The sequence below is a fragment of the Cynocephalus volans genome, chromosome 1 (genome assembly GCF_027409185.1).
Source record: "Cynocephalus volans isolate mCynVol1 chromosome 1, mCynVol1.pri, whole genome shotgun sequence".
Classification (NCBI taxonomy): domain Eukaryota; kingdom Metazoa; phylum Chordata; class Mammalia; order Dermoptera; family Cynocephalidae; genus Cynocephalus; species Cynocephalus volans.
This window is the reverse complement of record NC_084460.1, coordinates 268481774-268499021: the sequence shown is the minus strand read 5'-3', so window position 1 is coordinate 268499021 and position 17248 is coordinate 268481774. Positions and strand designations below refer to the sequence as shown.

The 17248-nt window shown below is 41.1% G+C and overlaps 1 protein-coding gene and 1 pseudogene across 24 annotated transcripts in view; one reads left to right on the top strand and one right to left on the bottom strand.

Moving 5' to 3' along the window:
* Positions 1-3691, bottom strand: part of ABI2 (abl interactor 2) — a 105965-nt gene extending 102274 nt beyond the window's left edge. For all 24 annotated transcript variants that reach the window (XR_010024174.1, XM_063103865.1, XM_063103901.1 and 21 more), the window contains exon 1: positions 3364-3691. Coding sequence is in view for 23 of the 24 variants with exons in the window: in XM_063103865.1 (XP_062959935.1) it covers positions 3364-3480 (117 nt within the window). In the remaining variant the exon portion in view is untranslated. The remainder of the gene's footprint in view (positions 1-3363) is intronic.
* Positions 3692-16084: 12393 nt separating this feature from the next.
* LOC134361908 (large ribosomal subunit protein eL18-like) lies at positions 16085-16589 on the top strand (annotated as a pseudogene).
* The last annotated feature ends 659 nt before the right edge of the window (positions 16590-17248 follow it).

Below are 17248 nucleotides of genomic sequence, written 5' to 3'. Positions count from 1 at the left end.
CTCTTCTGAGTAAAGCCATGTTATGAAACGATTCTGCTCTTCACTAAATTTGAGGTTGTGCTATACACCTATGTAAATTATCACTCACAAAAAGCAATTACCTTCTTTCATCTAACAAAAAGAGAAATGTAAATACAAACAGGTTGACTTTTCACATTTACTTTGGGAAAGAACAAATATAAACTTATTTCATCTACCAAAATATTAAAGCAACCCATATTATTATAAAATCCTTCTATTTGTGAAAATATAGATTCCAAGTAAATCAATACTTTTTTTTAAAATCCTGGACACTGTCTAGATTAGGCATTCCAAGTTTATATTAATAAATAGAAAAAAGAAACAGTTCTTACATGTATCTCAAAAAAGGCTTTACCAAATTATAAATCCTTTTTACAGGCAAGAAATAAAGAAAATCAATCTGGTAAATAGCAGCAAATTGTAGTTCTAATTTCTTATCATTACACTTTATAAAATATATTTTGACTATCACGTTTTTGACAGGCTGAAATAGCAAAACTGTCTAAAACTTATTAAAGATGACTTTTAAATTTCTAGTGTTAACTACATGAGTAACCTGGAAAACAACTATTTACACCCTGCTTCATCAGTATACAGTCATTATCTGATCACTCCTAATGCCAACGATATTTCTGAAGGGTACTTTTCTAAAATAGAAACAATTTAAACAGAGTACAATTGTTTTCAGAAAGACAGTGCAATCATTTCCATTCCTTTGCTCAATTTTCACACTAAATATAATTCACATTTAGAATATTATTTACCTCAATTTTTTTTTATATTCCTAGGCATAAAATCAGTTATTTAAGAAGACTGAGCAAAAACATTACATATGATCAACAGATTTCTCTTTTTTTCTGCTTTATAATCAAAAATTACATTTCCACACAATAAAACGAGTGCTGGGTTAGTTAACTCAAGCTAGTGGCTAAGACATATAAGGCTAAAATGACCATTTGATCATTGATCCTGTCAATTAACTTTCATCTACTGCAGGGTTACAGGCAGCATCAAAATCCCTGCTGGTCAGTTCTTTGGTCACAAGCAGAGCCAGCCAAATATACAGCTGGATCAGCACAAATCCATTATCACCGTGCTCTATTTATCAACTTTACTACCAACAAATCATGCAAGAGCGATCATCCTGGGAGAACGCACCAATATTATATCGATTGGATCCTAAAACATGATAAACTAAGAAGTAAAGTGTAAAATCCACTTCAGATGTTAAACTGAAGAAATAAGATATTTTAAAATCCCAATCTATTTCTATTAAATCAATATTTATACCTTAAATTTTCAAGTGTCATCACACTAAATTTTGAGTCCCATTGCTAAAACAGATACTGGCAGCAGAAACACTCTTTTCTTTTCAACTGGAGAAAAGATACGTATAAAATATAAACAAGGCAACTGCTGATCCCTTTAACCTCTCGGGTTCATTAACGCATGTACTTTTACCTTTATGTAGCAACTGTAATCTAAGAGGAACTATATCTTCAAATTGCACTAAAAATCATGTTCCAAAGAGATAAATCTTTTTCTTTATTATTACTTACTGATAATAACTGCAATCTAATCACTTTTCCATCCTCAATTTTTCTTCTGACCTACAACTTTTTCCCATAACATGCTACACAAGGCAATAGAATTACCACCTCTGCTTTAGGTTTTGCCTTTCTTAGAGGCTGTGAATTCCCTGAGGACAGCATAGCTTCTTCCAGTCCTTTTTCTCACCTGTAGTTCACTATAGTGGGTAAATTAACTATATGGTATTAATTTGTTTGCACACCAGCTTCTACTAACTAGACTATGGAACTCTGAACGTACTAGGTGTGTACCATCAAACACTGGACACAACTTCCAAATACATTTAGTGAAAAATTGAGCATGTGAACCTTTGAATCTTTCCTACCACACTCAGTATCAGCAAAGTACCCCACAAATTTGGATATTTGTATTTTTTGTATTAATCTTTGACCCAAAACACATTCTCTTCCTACTAGCCATAATTTCAACAGCCTCTTTGGAGAGAAAAGGTCTGGATTACGTTTGGTTCATTCTGCAGCACAAATGTTCCATACAAGATAATACAGAGTTCAATACTTGTTACGTCTAATCAAGTAAAAATCTCACACCTTCCTTGATTAACCACGTGGTCCTTACAAAATTCATGAACCTATAAATTGTAACACCTATTTTTTTAAAATTTACACTAAGATTTGAGAACACCTTCCAATATAGCTATGTTAATAAAGATGCCTGGAGATGGGGAAGGAAAGGGGGAAAAGAGAACATGACGAAACAGTTTAACATACTGCTTCCATTTCCACCTTTATCCCAAGAGAAATTAAGTGGGAAAGAAAAAAATGGAGGCAGAACCTATAATTCAGAAAAAAGTCATAAAGAAAACAAAAGATGCTGGATTTGCAAACTGTGCGTTTTACCCTGCTATCCTTTCAAGTGTTTTTTAAAGGATTTTTTTTTTAAATCCACAGAATCTTTTGCTTCATCCAGGAGCAGCTGGATCTCATCTCACCCGCGATCCCCGCCTCCACACACAGACACACACCGCTACCACTATGAGTCCCTGTGCCAAACCAACCATCACGGGAAAAAAATTAAACCATGAGGTTCATTTTCCTAATTCTCTCTGAAATACAGGCACAGTTCTTTTTCCTACAGAAAAACTACCTATTCTAAAAGGACTGGCGGGGGAGGGTGATGGTGATGAGAAGACAGCTCATTATAACCCAGCTTCGGGGAGACAAATGGCATTAACTTCCAACAAGAGACAACTGCTCTTCTACCCTAGTCCCTTTAGAACCAAAAAAATAAAAAGGGGTTTTTTTGAGGCATTCACAGTAATAGAAAACTGAAGCACTTCATTTTGCCGCAACGTAGCCCCTCAAAAATCCTCCAGAATTTTGGGGAGGAGGTTAATCGTTACATCAATCCCCCCACACACAGACACGCACACGTTTGCCATGTGGGGGAGCAGGATTCCGTCAAATAAAAAATGCCATTCGCCGCCGCCGCCGCCATCCCGAACACTGACCTGCACGGAGAGCGGGGGCGACCGAGGGCAGAAGCGAGGAGGCGGCAGCGACACGCGCACCGCGCTGAGGACTGGTTCACAGCTCTTAAAAACGTTCTGAAGATACAGGATTCTGACCCTGCTCCCCACCCCACCCCCAGCGGGGGCTCAGCCAGGCCGTGTCCCCGCGGCGGCCTCAGCCCCACGCGCGCTAAGCCCCGAGGCGCTCTGCCCCCGGCTCTGGGGCGCCCCACGCACCCCTCACCACCCCAAGACCCGATGCACTCAAGCCGGGGGATGCGTACCTGGATGTAGTTGTTCTCGCAGTAATCGGCCACCCGTTCCAGATTCGTGTAACTGTCGAAGAGGGCCCGGCGGCCCCCCGGGATTTCCTCTTCCAGCAGCATCTGCAGCTCCGCCATCTTCACATCGTCGTCCTCCTCCTCCTCATACAGCCCGCAGAGACAGCGGCGGCGGCAGCCCGAGGGACACCCAAGGCTGGGAGAGGAGGAGCAGCGGCGAAGGCGGCGACAGTAACTCGCGAGGAGCGAGAAACAGCCCCAGCGCGCGACAGTGGAGGGGGCGCCGGGGGCGGGGCGCGAGCCGAAGGACCGCGAGGACGGTCACCGCGGCGACGGCCGGCCGCGCGAGCGCACGCGCGCTTCCCTCCCTCCGCCTCCAGGCGCCCGAAAAAGATTCCCACCCTCGCCCGCGCCGCCCGCCCTTCCCCCACTTCCGGCGTCTCCTAGCGACGGCAGGGGTGGGGGCCGGGATGCTGGCTGGAGACCGGCGCTGGGTTAACCCTTCGGCCCCCCGCAGGCTGCGCGCCTGGGGAAGTCCCCCCGGCCGCCTTTGTTAGCCAGGCGGGAACGCGCTACCCCGCTCCGCTGGCCTCTCGCCCGCGCCCTCCGTGACACACCTCCGCGCCGTCCTCACTTTGGGTCCGAACCCGTTGGCTGAGAGCCCCTCGAGTCCTTTCTCTGCTCCTGACTGGAGGCTAAAGTAGAGCACAGCCTCGACTCTTGGGGTATCCTCTGTGAAAGATCACACCTCATCAGGGCGGGGATAAATCTCACAAAACTTCCATGCAGCTTCAAGTGCCACCTGACTTTTCATTTTTCTCTTCCTTTCTGACCTCATCCTCTTCTTATAAAGTAGCAGTTTCCTAATCCCAAATTTCCTGCCTTTCTGCACTTACAAGTGTTCACTCACTGAAAAGCTGTTCTCCCCTTGCTGGGTTAGCTCCTGTCCTGTTCTGGTTTGCCCTGAGGGTTTGGGGGGGAGGGATTCTTGGCCTCGCAGTGATTCGCTTCCTCCCTAACAACCTTTTCTGTCATTTCTCTGGTTCTGTCAACTTCGCTGTCTTTTTTCCTTAGTGGATTCGGCATTTAAATTTTTGAAAATGATTTTGCTGGTACTAATTTTTTTCACAGAGCTGTTACGTGAATAAAATTAGTTTATGTGAAAACACCTTGAAAAAACGTTAAATACTACAAAAATTCAAGGTAGCATAATTTTGATCTTGCAGAGTTGTAATTGTGTTCTTATTCTCCAGATATCGTATCTTTTTTCTCTAAATCTGACTACCCCACACAATGTAATCTTGAAAAACTGAAACTCCGGACAATTGCTAAGACGTTAAACCATGACCTTTATTTGTACTGTGGAAAGTCAAGGTTGACTCCGCACTTGTAATTTAGAAGTTCCATTGTTTCAACTCTTGTTTTTGCTCTGGTGATCTCTTGTCCCTCCTACAGTTAATTTTTTTTCTTTTTTTCAGATGATGAGGCAACTGTGTTATACTTTCTCAGAAAAAAATCATTTAGTGCTGGCTTGTTTCTCAGTCGGTTAGCACACGGCGTTATACACCAAGGTCAAGGGTTCACATCCCCATAGTGGCCAGCTGCCAAAAAAAAAAAGTCATTTTGATACCATACTATTACGAATTTCTGGAGCAAACCCTAATGTTATTATATTGACTTTATGATATATGCGTTAGCAAAATGTATGAGTTTTCACCGTGGAAATCGAATTAAAGGACATTGAAAATGTTGGTCTAGTCCAACTAGTTTTATTCTTAACCACTTTAAACATCTTCTATATTAGTGGTTCTCAAAGTTAAGCGTGAGGAGCTTGTTAAAAATGAAAGCTTCAGGATCACACCCTAGAGATTCATTAGACTGAGAGCAGAAGGGATGGAATGGGGTACTTAAATGGCATATAAACTTGCTTCAGGGAATAAGGTACATATGAGTAATCAAGTGAATAAAACAAATATCAGATCAAGCAAATTTTTCTTTCAGGCTAAACTTCAGTTGATCAAAAAACTATTGTTGAACTTTAAGCCCACCAGGTGAGTTAAATGGTAGAAACTCTTCCCCCACTATACTGATTCCCACCTACCATTCTTTCAAATACTGCTTAGTAATTAGCCCAATAAACAAATTTCCCTGAGAGATAATTCATCATCCTAGGAATTACCAAGAGAAGAGTCTAATACAGTAGTTGCTCCAATTTGTGTCAACCTCTTTGGACCTCAGTTGTTTTGTTTTGTTTTTCTACCTAAAAATTAAAAGCATAAGGGCTGGCCGGTTAGTTCAGTTGGTTAGTTGTAATGCCAAGGTGGAGGGTTGGGATCTCTGTGGCCAACACCAAAAATAAACCTCAAAGAGTTCAACTCAGGTCAGTAGTTCTCAAACTTAAGTGTAGACTGGAATCACCTGGAGTGCTTCTAAAACCAGATTGCTGGGCCCCGCCCCCAGAGCTTCTGATTCAGTTGGTCTGGCCCAATGTATCAGTCTAACAAGTTCCCAGGTGATGCCATCTTGCCTCTGAAGGTCTGTGATTACATTTTCTGGCAGCTGAATTTCTTGGCCACCAAGAGAGGTGCTTTTAACACTCAGCTAAATGTACAGATCCAAGGACATAGTTGCTGCCAACAAGACTGGTTAAGCAAAAAGGAAAACTACAAAACCTGTAATAGCATGTATAGTATGATCAGGATGGGATTGTGTACCTCATGAAAATCCTCCACTAATGACCCAACTTGTTATGTTGATGAAGGTAATTGACATCTGTTCATTTTTACAATTTTTCAGATGAACTGGTATGGTAAAACAGGAGTGCATTTTTAAGCCTTCAGAGAGTGACAATTGTAATAGTAGTACAGGCTTCATGTAAACTTCACATGGACATAAATAAGCAAACTCATTGCCTCTGAAACAAGAAGGTGTATTTCAACTACTTTAGTACAAGAGGATTTTTCAAATTATAGATAGCTAATATGCTCATTTGTGAGGTTGTAAAGTTATATCATCCACCTTGAAACAATCTCTTTCTTAAATTTATTCCAATGTTTTTAAAATTATTAGCCCCTTCTAAGTCCCAAAGATAAGCCGTCTTACCTCCAAAAACTATTACTTCTGTATTTGATTTAATAGTTCTTGCTTTTCTCATAAAGCTGGCTAGGTAATCATTTTTCACTAATCACAAAGCTATCTCATTTATAAGAACAAGTTGCTGCTCATTTTAGGCCCAAAATGGGTCAAGTGAAAAGAAACTTACACTATAATCATTATATACCAAGTGACTTTCCTTATATCTTGGAAAATTCAGAATTTTCGCTTATTCATTGATCAAATAAATTTAGGATGGATACATTGTGGAGAAAGGACCAGGGAAGCAATGTTGAAGGCAGAGACTAGTTTGATAACTATTAAATCAATCCAGGTAAGAGATGATGGTGATCTACTGGAAGAGGAGATGTAAAAAGTGGATGGAGTGATAAATATTTAGGAAGTAAAATCAATAGGTAGTGGTAGATGATTGAATATACAAGTCAGTGAAAGAGAGGAGTCAGTGCTGGTGATAAGATTGCTGGCTTGTGCACAGGGGTAGCTCAGGTGGTGCAATTTACATATAAATTACATAATCTACACACCTGTAAAAGCATCCAATTTACATTAATTCTCTATATGTTTTGATCATTGTTAATAATACTAGCATAAGGACACTGTATTAGGCTTTGTGTTGCTATTATGCTAATCTTGGTAAATTATTTAATTAACAAATAAAATCCTTAAGTAGTATATCAATTTTTGCCCCCTGTAGGGAAAGTTAAGGAAAATGGTCAGGGCCCCTGAGGTGTTCAGAATCTTGCCAAGCATTTGATGTAAATATGCATGTGCACCAGGTGTTCCTTGGTTATTTTCTAATGTGATTGCACATGTGCACCCAGGTATCCTGGGTTATGGACTTAAGTATAAAGGAGGAGTGGCTCTCATTCACAGGCCCCCCCCCCCATGCTCGGGGGGGAGGGACAAGCCACGGGGTGACCACTACTGCTGCTGGAGGCTGTTGCTGTCGGTGCCCCTGGGATGCCCCAAAAGGCCACCACCTCTGCTGCTGCTACTGCTGAGGACTTGAGCTCCTGTCATCTGCCAATGGATCCTGGGATCTTTCCCAATTACCTAGCATGGACCTGCGTGTAAGGGGTCTGGGGACCCAGGCTGGCATGTGAGGAGTCTGTGACCCAGTCCGTACAATAGGTTTGAAAGGTCTGAGCCCTAGCCCTGACAATACAAATGGAAACTTGTATTTTATTTATTGTATTTTAGTATAACTAAAATAACAAAATGTTTTGGCTTTAGCATAGCAATTGGCATAGTAACCCGACAATTGGCATAGTCATGTAGCTATAGCCCTAGCAATACACACCCTCAAATAATAAAATCTTTTTTTTTTTTTTTTTTGTGCTGTATTCTTATTAACATTTTATTTTTTTTTTATTTATTTTTTTTTATTTTTTTTATATTTATTATTTTTTTTTTTTAATTTTATTTTGTCGATATACATTGTAGCTGATTATTGCTCCCCATCACCAAAACCTCCCTCCCTTCTCCCTCCCCCCTCCCCCCCAACAATGTCCTTTCTGTTTGCTTGTTGTATCAACTTCAAATAATTGTGGTTGTTATATCTTCTTCCCCCCCCCCCCCGGTTTGTGTGTGTGTGTGTGTATGTGTGTGTGTGAATTTATATATTAATTTTTAGCTCCCTCCAATAAGTGAGAACATGTGGTATTTCTCTTTCTGTGCCTGACTTGTTTCACTTAATATAATTCTCTCAAGGTCCATCCATGTTGTTGCAAATGGCAGTATTTCATTCGTTTTTATAGCTGAGTAGTATTCCATTGTGTAGATGTACCACATTTTCCGTATCCACTCATCCGATGATGGACATTTGGGCTGGTTCCAACTCTTGGCTATTGCAAAGAGTGCTGCGATGAACATTGGGGAACAGGTATACCTTCGACTTGATGATTTCCATTCCTCTGGGTATATTCCCAACAGTGGGATGGCTGGGTCGTATGGTAGATCTATTTGCAATTGTTTAAGGAACCTCCATACCATTTTCCATAGAGGCTGCACCATTTTGCAGTCCCACCAACAATGTATGAGAGTTCCTTTTTCTCCGCAGCCTCGCCAGCATTTATCGTTCATAGTCTTTTGGATTTTAGCCATCCTAACTGGGGTTAGATGGTATCTCAATGTGGTTTTGATTTGCATTTCCCGGATGCTGAGTGATGTTGAGCATTTTTTCATATGTCTGTTGGCCATTTGGATATCTTCCTTAGAGAAATGCCTACTTAGCTCTTTTGCCCATTTTTTAATTGGGTTGCTTGTTTTCTTGTATAGTTGTTTGAGTTCCTTATATATTCTGGATATTAATCCTTTGTCAGATGTATATTTTGCAAATATTTTCTCCCACTCTGTTGGTTGTCTTTTAACTCTTTTAATTGTTTCTTTTGCTGTGCAGAAGCTTTTTAGTTTGATATAATCCCATTTGTTTATTTTTCCTTTGGTTGCCCGTGCTTTTGGGGTCGTATTCATGAAGTCTGTGCCCAGTCCTATTTCCTGAAGTGTTTCTCCTATGTTTTCTTTAAGAAGTTTTATTGTCTCAGGGTGTATATTTAAATCCTTAATCCATTTTGAGTTGATTTTAGTATACGGTGAGAGGTATGGATCTAGTTTCATTCTCCTGCATATGGATATCCAGTTATCCCAGCACCACTTGCTGAAGAGGCAGTCCCTTCCCCAGTGAATAGGCTTGGTGCCTTTGTCAAAGATCAGATGGCAGTAAGTGTGTAGGTTGATTTCTGGATTCTCTATTCTATTCCATTGGTCAGTGTGTCTGTTTTTATGCCAGTACCATACTGTTTTGGTTATTATAGCTTTGTAGTATAGCTTAAAGTCAGGTAGTGTTATGCCTCCAGCTTTATTTTTTTTGCTGAGCATTGCTTTGCCTATTCGTGGTCTTTTATTGTTCCATATAAATGTCTGAATAGTTTTTTCCATTTCTGAGAAAAATGTCTTTGGAATTTTGATGGGGATTGCATTGAATTTGTATATCACTTTGGGTAGTATGGACATTTTCATTATGTTGATTCTTCCAATCCAAGAGCATGGAATATCTTTCCATCTTCTTGTATCCTCTCTAATTTCTCTCAGCAGTGGTTTGTAGTTCTCATTATAGAGATTTTTCACCTCCTTGGTTAACTCAATTCCTAAGTATTTTATTTTTTTGGTGGCTATTGTAAATGGGCAGGCTTTCTTGATTTCTCCTTCTGCATGTTCACTATTGGAGAAAAGAAATGCTACTGATTTTTGTGTGTTGATTTTGTATCCTGCTACTGTGCTGAAATCATTTATCAATTCCAACAGTTTTTTTGTAGAGGTTTTAGGCTGTTCGATATATAGGATCATGTCATCTGCAAACAGGGACAGTTTGACTTCATCTTTTCCAATCTGGATGCCCTTTATTTCCTTCTCTTCTCTGATTGCTCTGGCTAGTACTTCCAACACTATGTTGAATAGGAGTGGTGAGAGTGGGCATCCTTGTCTAGTGCCTGTTCTTAAAGGAAAAGCTTTCAGCTTTTCCCCATTCAGGATGATATTGGCAGTGGGTTTGGCATATATGGCTTTAATTATGTTGAGATACTTTCCCTCTATACCTAACTTATAGAGGGTCTTTGTCATGAATGAGTGCTGAACTTTATCAAATGCTTTTTCAGCATCTATAGAGATGATCATATGGTCCTTGTGTTTGAGTTTATTAATATGGTGTATCACATTTATTGATTTGCGTATGTTGAACCAACCTTGCATCCCTGGGATGAATCCCACTTGATCGTGATGAATAATTTTTCGTATGTGTTGCTGTATTCTGTTTGCTAGTATTTTCGTGAGGATTTTTGCATCTATATTCATCAAGGATATCGGCCTGTAGTTTTCTTTTTTGGTTATATCTTTACCTGGTTTTGGTATCAGGATGATGTTTGCTTCATAGAATGAGTTTGGGAGATTTGCGTCCATTTCAATCTTTTGGAATAGTTTGTAAAGAATCGGTGTCAATTCCTCTTTGAATGTTTGGTAAAATTCTGCTGTGAATCCATCTGGTCCTGGGCTTTTCTTTGTTGGGAGCCTTCTGATAACAGCTTCAATCTCCTTTATTGTTATTGGTCTGTTCAAATTTTCTACATCTTCACGGTTCAGTTTTGGGAGCTTGTGTGTGTCCAGAAATTTATCCATTTCCTCCAGATTTTCAAATTTGTTGGCGTATAGTTGTTTATAGTAGTCTCGAATGATTCCTTGTATTTCAGATGAATCAGTTGTAATATCGCCTTTTTCATTTCTAATTTTTGTTATTTGAGTCTTCTCTCTTCTTTTTTTTGTTAGCCATGCTAATGGTTTGTCAATTTCATTTATCTTTTCAAAAAACCAACTTTTTGATTCGTTGATCTTTTGAATTGTTTTTTGGTTTTCAATTTCATTCAGTTCTGCTCTGATCTTAATGATTTCTTTCCGTCTGCTAACTTTAGGATTGGATTGTTCTTGTTTTTCTAGTTCTTTAAGGTGAAGTGTTAGGTTGTTCACTTGCCATCTTTCCATTCTTCTGAAGTGAGCATTTAATGCAATAAATTTTCCCCTCAATACTGCTTTTGCAGTATCCCACAGGTTTTGGTATGATGTATCATTGTTTTCATTAGTTTCAGTAAACTTTTTGATTTCCTGCTTGATTTCTTCTTGGACCCATATGTCATTAAGTAGAATGCTGTTTAATTTCCATGTGTTTGTATAGTTTCCAGAGTTTTGTTTGTTATTAATTTCTAGTTTTAATCCATTGTGGTCTGAGAAGATACATGGGATAATTCCAATTTTTTTGAATTTATTGAGACTTGATTTGTGACCTAATATGTGATCTATCCTGGAAAATGATCCATGTGCTGATGAGAAGAATGAATATTCTGAGGTTGTTGGGTGGAATGTTCTGTAGATATCAGCCAATTCCAATTGGTCTAGAGTCTTGTTTAGATCTTGTATTTCTCTGCTGATTCTTTGCCTAGATGATCTGTCTAATATTGACAGTGGAGTGTTCAGGTCCCCTGCTATTATGGTATTAGTGCCTATTTCCTTCTTTAGGTCTAATAGAGTTTGTTTTATAAATCTGGCTGCTCCAACATTGGGTGCGTACATATTTATGATTGTTATGTCTTCTTGATGGATCAGTCCTTTTATCATTAAGTAGTGTCCCTCATTGTCTCTTTTTATGGTTTTTAGTTTAAAGTCTATTTTGTCAGATATAAGAATAGCCACTCCAGCTCGTTTTTCTTTTCTGTTTGCATGGTAAATCTTTTTCCATCCTTTCACTCTTAGTCTGTGTGAATCTTTATGGGTGAGGTGGGTCTCTTGTAGGCAGCATATAGTTGGGTCCTGCTTTTTGATCCAGTCAGCCAGTCTGTGTCTTTTAATTGGGGAATTTAAGCCTTTAACATTAAGAGTTGTTATTGAAAGGTGTTGATTTATTCCTAGCATTTTATTGGTTGTTTGGTTGTCTTAGGTGTCTTTTGTTCCTTGCTTTCTGATTTACTGTTTGGTTTCTGTGTTTGTTGGTTCCTTAGGTTGTAGATAGTGTTTTTGTTAGCTTGTTTTCTCTTCATGAATGCCATTTTTATTGTACTAGCGGGTTTAGATTTTTCTTAGGTTTTTATGGCAGTGGTAGTTATTTTTCAGGAACCAAACCCAGTACTCCCTTGAGGATTTCTTGTAAGGGTGGTCTTGTGGTAGTGAACTCCCGCAGTTTTTGTTTGTCTGAGAAATATACTATTTGCCCCTCATTTCGGAAGGATAGCCTTGCAGGGTAGAGTATTCTTGGCTGGCAATCTTTGTCTTTTAGTATTTTGAAAATATCATCCCATTCCTTTCTAGCTTTTAGGGTTTGTGATGAAAAGTCTGATGTTAACCTGATTGGGGCTCCCTTATAGGTGATTTGACGCTTCTCTCTTGCAGCTTTTAAGATTCTCTCTTTGTCTCTGAGTTTTGCCAATTTGACTATGACATGTCTTGGAGAAGGCCTTTTTGGGTTGAATACGTTTGGAGATCGTTGAGCTTCCTGGATCTGAAGATCTGTGATTTTTCCTATACCTGGGAAGTTTTCTGCCACTATTTTGTTGAATATGTTTTCAATGGAATCTCCATTTTCCTCCCCTTCTGGAATACCCATGACTCGGATATTTGAGCGCTTGAGGTTGTCTGATATCTCTCTCAGATTTTCTTCCATGTCCTTGATTCTTTTTTCTTTCTTTTTGTCTGCTTGTGTTATTTCAAACAGCCCATCTTCAAGTTCAGAGGTTCTCTCTTCAACTTCGACAAGCCTGCTGGTTAAACTCTCCGTTGTGTTTTTTATTTCGCTGAATAACTTCTTCAGTTCAGCAAGTTCTGCTACATTTTTTTTCAGGACATTGATTTCCTTGTATATTTCCTCTTTCAGATCCTGTATACTTTTCCTCATTTCATCATGATGTCTAGCTGAGTTTTCTTGTATCTCATTCAGTTTCCTTAGAATTATCACTCGAAATTCCTTGTCAGTTATTTCAAGGGCTTCTTGTTCTATAGGATCTAGAGTATGAGATTTATTAACTTTTGGTGGTGTACTTTCTTGATTTTTTGTATTTCTGGTGTCTTTTTTTTGGTGTTTATTCATTGTGGCAGGGGGTTTCACAGTCCACCGGTTTGAGACTAATGACTAACTAGGATGTTGCTGTGGTTGCCAATTTGGTATGGCTCCCGCCGTGACTGCTCAGTTGGCCTCTAGTGTCTTGTGTGTGTGGTTGCCTCGGGTCTTGGGCTTCTCCGGGGATCCACCTTTCTGGTCAGCTTGTACTCTGCTAGGCTGGTGGATCACGTACCACAGGGTGTGTGATCTCTGTTGAGCTTTCACTTTCTGTACAGGACTTCTCCCCGTTCCGTGTGCTCTGGCCCCGGTTGTTAGATCGTGCAGTGGCGACCCCACCGGGTGTGTGGTTTCTGTCGAGTCTCCACCTCCCTGGCCACACGTCTCCCCCCTCTGTGCACACTGTGCTGGGCTGGGGTGTGTCTTCTGCACCCCTCGTCTATCAGCTGGGCTTTCAAGACCCTGCTCAGCACCGCCTCGCCCAGGAAGTCTACCAGGTTTCTGCTAGGCACAGACGACCGGTCTCTCTGGGTGCCTTTGTAGCACTGTGTAGATCTTTCTCGGGTCTTGTTCACCTTTGTATCCCCCCGGTATAAACCGAGTCTAGTGCCCGCCTGCAGCCTGCTCTCCGGCAGGTTCAAGCGGACCTGGGAACTCTCCTACCACACTATTCCCAACCAGAAATTCGTTAGGCTTTTTTCTAAACTGGTGGTCGCAGAGATGGTATCTGCCTCCCAGTAACAGGAAGTTTACCGGGGCCGGAGTCCAGGGTGTGGTGGAGTGACAGTCGGCCCGCCCGTACTTCCTAGCCCTCCCAACACTGGTCGGGACGCCCCACACCCCCAGCCCCACCAGAGAACCGCGGAGGGAGTGGGGGAGGGAGTGGGAGAGGAGGCCGGCCCACAGGGTCCGGAAAGCCCCGCGCCAGGCCAAGCAAATGGGCTCAGTGATGGCCGAGCAGGGCGGAGCTGCCCGCACCTGGGAAAATGGAGGCAGCACCGGGGCAGTGAGTGGCCTGGTGGTGCAGCCAGAAGCCGCGTGGGCATCCACCCCCCGAACAGAGCTGTGCCAGGGATCACTCACAGTGCTGTGCCAGGTCGGGCGCTCGCTCTGTCTCTGGTTTGTTGCCTTCCGTGTTCTCGGCGCTGCCGCCTCGGGCTGTTCAGTCGCGGCGCCGCTCGGGCGCTCCCAGGAATCTTCTTTAATGCCGGCCTGAAACCTCGAATCCTGAATAGGGCAGCTGGCCGCCTTCAGTGCGGCCCCAGCCTCCGGGATCCTGGCTGCATCCACAGCAGCCCTGGCGCCGTGTTCCCTGTTTCAAGACTCGCTTTTGCAGCTAAGAATCAGTTCTTTTCCTGCTCCACACTTCAAAGCTGTTGCCTGTAAATGAGGCAGCCTCTCCTGCCGGGGGCAAAGTGGCGTTGAGCCCCCACGACCGGCCAGCAGCAGCAGTCCTCCCTTAAGAGATGGCCAGAGGAAGGTCCACAAGTTTCCCGGCTGCCTGAGGCCCAGTGGCCACCTTTTCCACCTCAGCTACTCCGCGCCAGCCGCCGCAGCCGCCGCCATCTTGCCCCAACCAGTAATAAAATCTTTAACAGCTATGGAATGAGGGGAGAAAAATGAGGGAGACTAGCATGTATTCAATGCCTATTATGTGCTAGACATTCATTCAGCATTTTACATAAATTATTCCTCACAATAAATATTTTTCTTTCTTTTTTTTTTTTTTAAAGATGACTGGTAAGGGATCTTAACCCTTGACTTGGTGTTGTCAGCACCACACTCTCCCAAGTGAGCTAACTGGCCATCCCTATATAGGGATCTGAACCTGTGGCCTTGGTGTTCTCAGCACCACACTCTCCCCAGTGAGCCATGGACTGGCCCTTACAATAAATATTTCAAAGTTGGTTTTATTATCCCCGTTTACAGACTCAAAAACCAAGGGTTAGAGAAAAAAACTTACCAAATATACTTGGAAATCATGAAGTTAGCAATTATACACTGGTTTGATTTTTTAAATGTTTTTCTTTTCCATTATACCATGCTTAAATCACACTTCTGTTTATTTTAATCTGTAAACACAGTGGTTGGCACATAGACTCTAATAAAGCCTATTGAACACTCATTACATAACCATTTTGTTTAAGAAAAATTAATTCCTTTTCAGTGAAGCAACTTGATACTTAAAGGCATTCATTAAGAGGAAGGTTTTTGGGCTAGCTGGCTACCTCAGCTGGTTAGAATGATCCTTATAACACCAAGGTCATAGGTTCTGTTCCCCATACTGGACAGTTGCCAGAGAAAAAAGGAATGGTTTTTTCCTTTTCAAGACTGAACAACCAATTTCTTCCACTGTTCTTCATTGCATATTTCATAGAATTATGAAATCTTCAAATGGAGGGCAACTTAGAGACTATCTAGGTCCTATCCCAACATTTTACCAATGAGGGAACTGAAACTAAGAAATGTTAAGTGATTGCCTAAAGATACCTAGTAAGTGGGAAAACTTGGACTCAAAGATGGAAGACAGGAACAAAATTAAGTTTTAGATACCAATATTATTTTTGAGCTCTTTCATGGTATTTTAATGTAAATCCAGTTGTTTTCCTTACAGGTAGTTGCCTCCTTCCAGGGTCTTCACCAATTTACCAAAATTGAACTCAATATTCCATATTTGAAGCAAGAATGATACTAAGGAACAATCCCAGTACAGTTTTTATAGAATTTGACAACACGATTCTAAAGTTCATCTATAAAGATGATTAGGGAGAAAACTTGTGGTTCTAAATAATAAAAATGTACAAAGTAGAATAGGTGAAATTATCAATAGAGTAAAAAGTTAAAAATCAATATAAGAATTATTAATATAAAACCAGGAAAGGGGAAAATATTACAGAATCTGCCATTGTGTGGATATGAAAAAGACTGGCATTAGTCTTTAGTGCCACAAATGTTGTTTGTTCTCTAACAAAATTTTTTTTAGCCTTTTCCAGACCTGGCCGAGCAGGAGGTGGCATCATGGGAGTTGACATCAGCCACAAGGACTGAAAGGTTCAGTGCAAGGAGCCCAAGAGTCAGGACATCCACCTAGGGCTGTGGGTCAAGCTGTACAGGTTTCTGGCCCAACGAACCAACCAGCCGCCTCTGTCCCTTTCCCAGATGATCCGGAAGATGAAGCTTCCTGGTCAGGAAAACAAAACGGCTGTGGTTGTGGGGACCATAACAGATGATGTACAGGTTCAAGAGGTGCCCAAACTGAAAGTGTGTGCACCGCGTGTCACCAGCTGGGCCTGCAGCAGCAGCCACGAGGCCGGGAGCAAAATCCTCACCTTCGACCAGCTGGCTCTGGGCAGGGCTGTGGCACTGTCCTGCTCTCTGGTCCTCGCAAGGGCCGAGAGGTGTACCGGCACCTTGGCCAGGACCCAGGAACCCCACACAGCCACCCCAAACCCTAGTACGTTCCAAGGGACGGAAGTTCGAGCGTGCCAGAGGCCAACGGGCCAGCTGCGGCTACAAAAACTAAGTCTGGATCCTGTCCTGTTATTAAAAAGATTTTGGATGCTAAAGAAAACAAAAAGTAAAACATGAGAAAATAGATATGGTAATATTAAGTATTAAGAATTATAGAAATTCTGGGCCGAGCCCGTGGCGCGCTCGGGAGAGTGCGGCGCTGGGAGCGCACCGACGCTCGCTCGGCGGGTTCGGATCCTATATAGGAATGGCCGGTGAGTGCCGGTCACGAAAAAGACAAAAAAAAAGAAAAAAGAATTACACAAATTCTTAAATTTAAGAATTAGACACATGAGTAATATAATATGAGAATTAGATAATATAATGATGTTTCTGAGCCATTTATTTAATATTTAAATATTAGTAATTTATAAGAATGAGATACGTGGTCAAAATAACATTTCAAATCAAGAGGAAATAAACAGTATTAGAACAAATGGATGACAAATGGAAAAAAGTTATGATACAAAAATAACTATCATATAAATTCACATTTTAAAGTTTAAAAAACATAAAAAGAAAATATAGGTAAATACATAACATTGGAATGGAGATAGCCTTTCTAAATTGTATTTGAAAAAAAAAGGAAAATAAAAAATTTTAACATCTATGTAATTAAAGATAGCACAAATAGTTAAAAAGAAAATCAGGAAAAAGTATGGTGTTTATGAC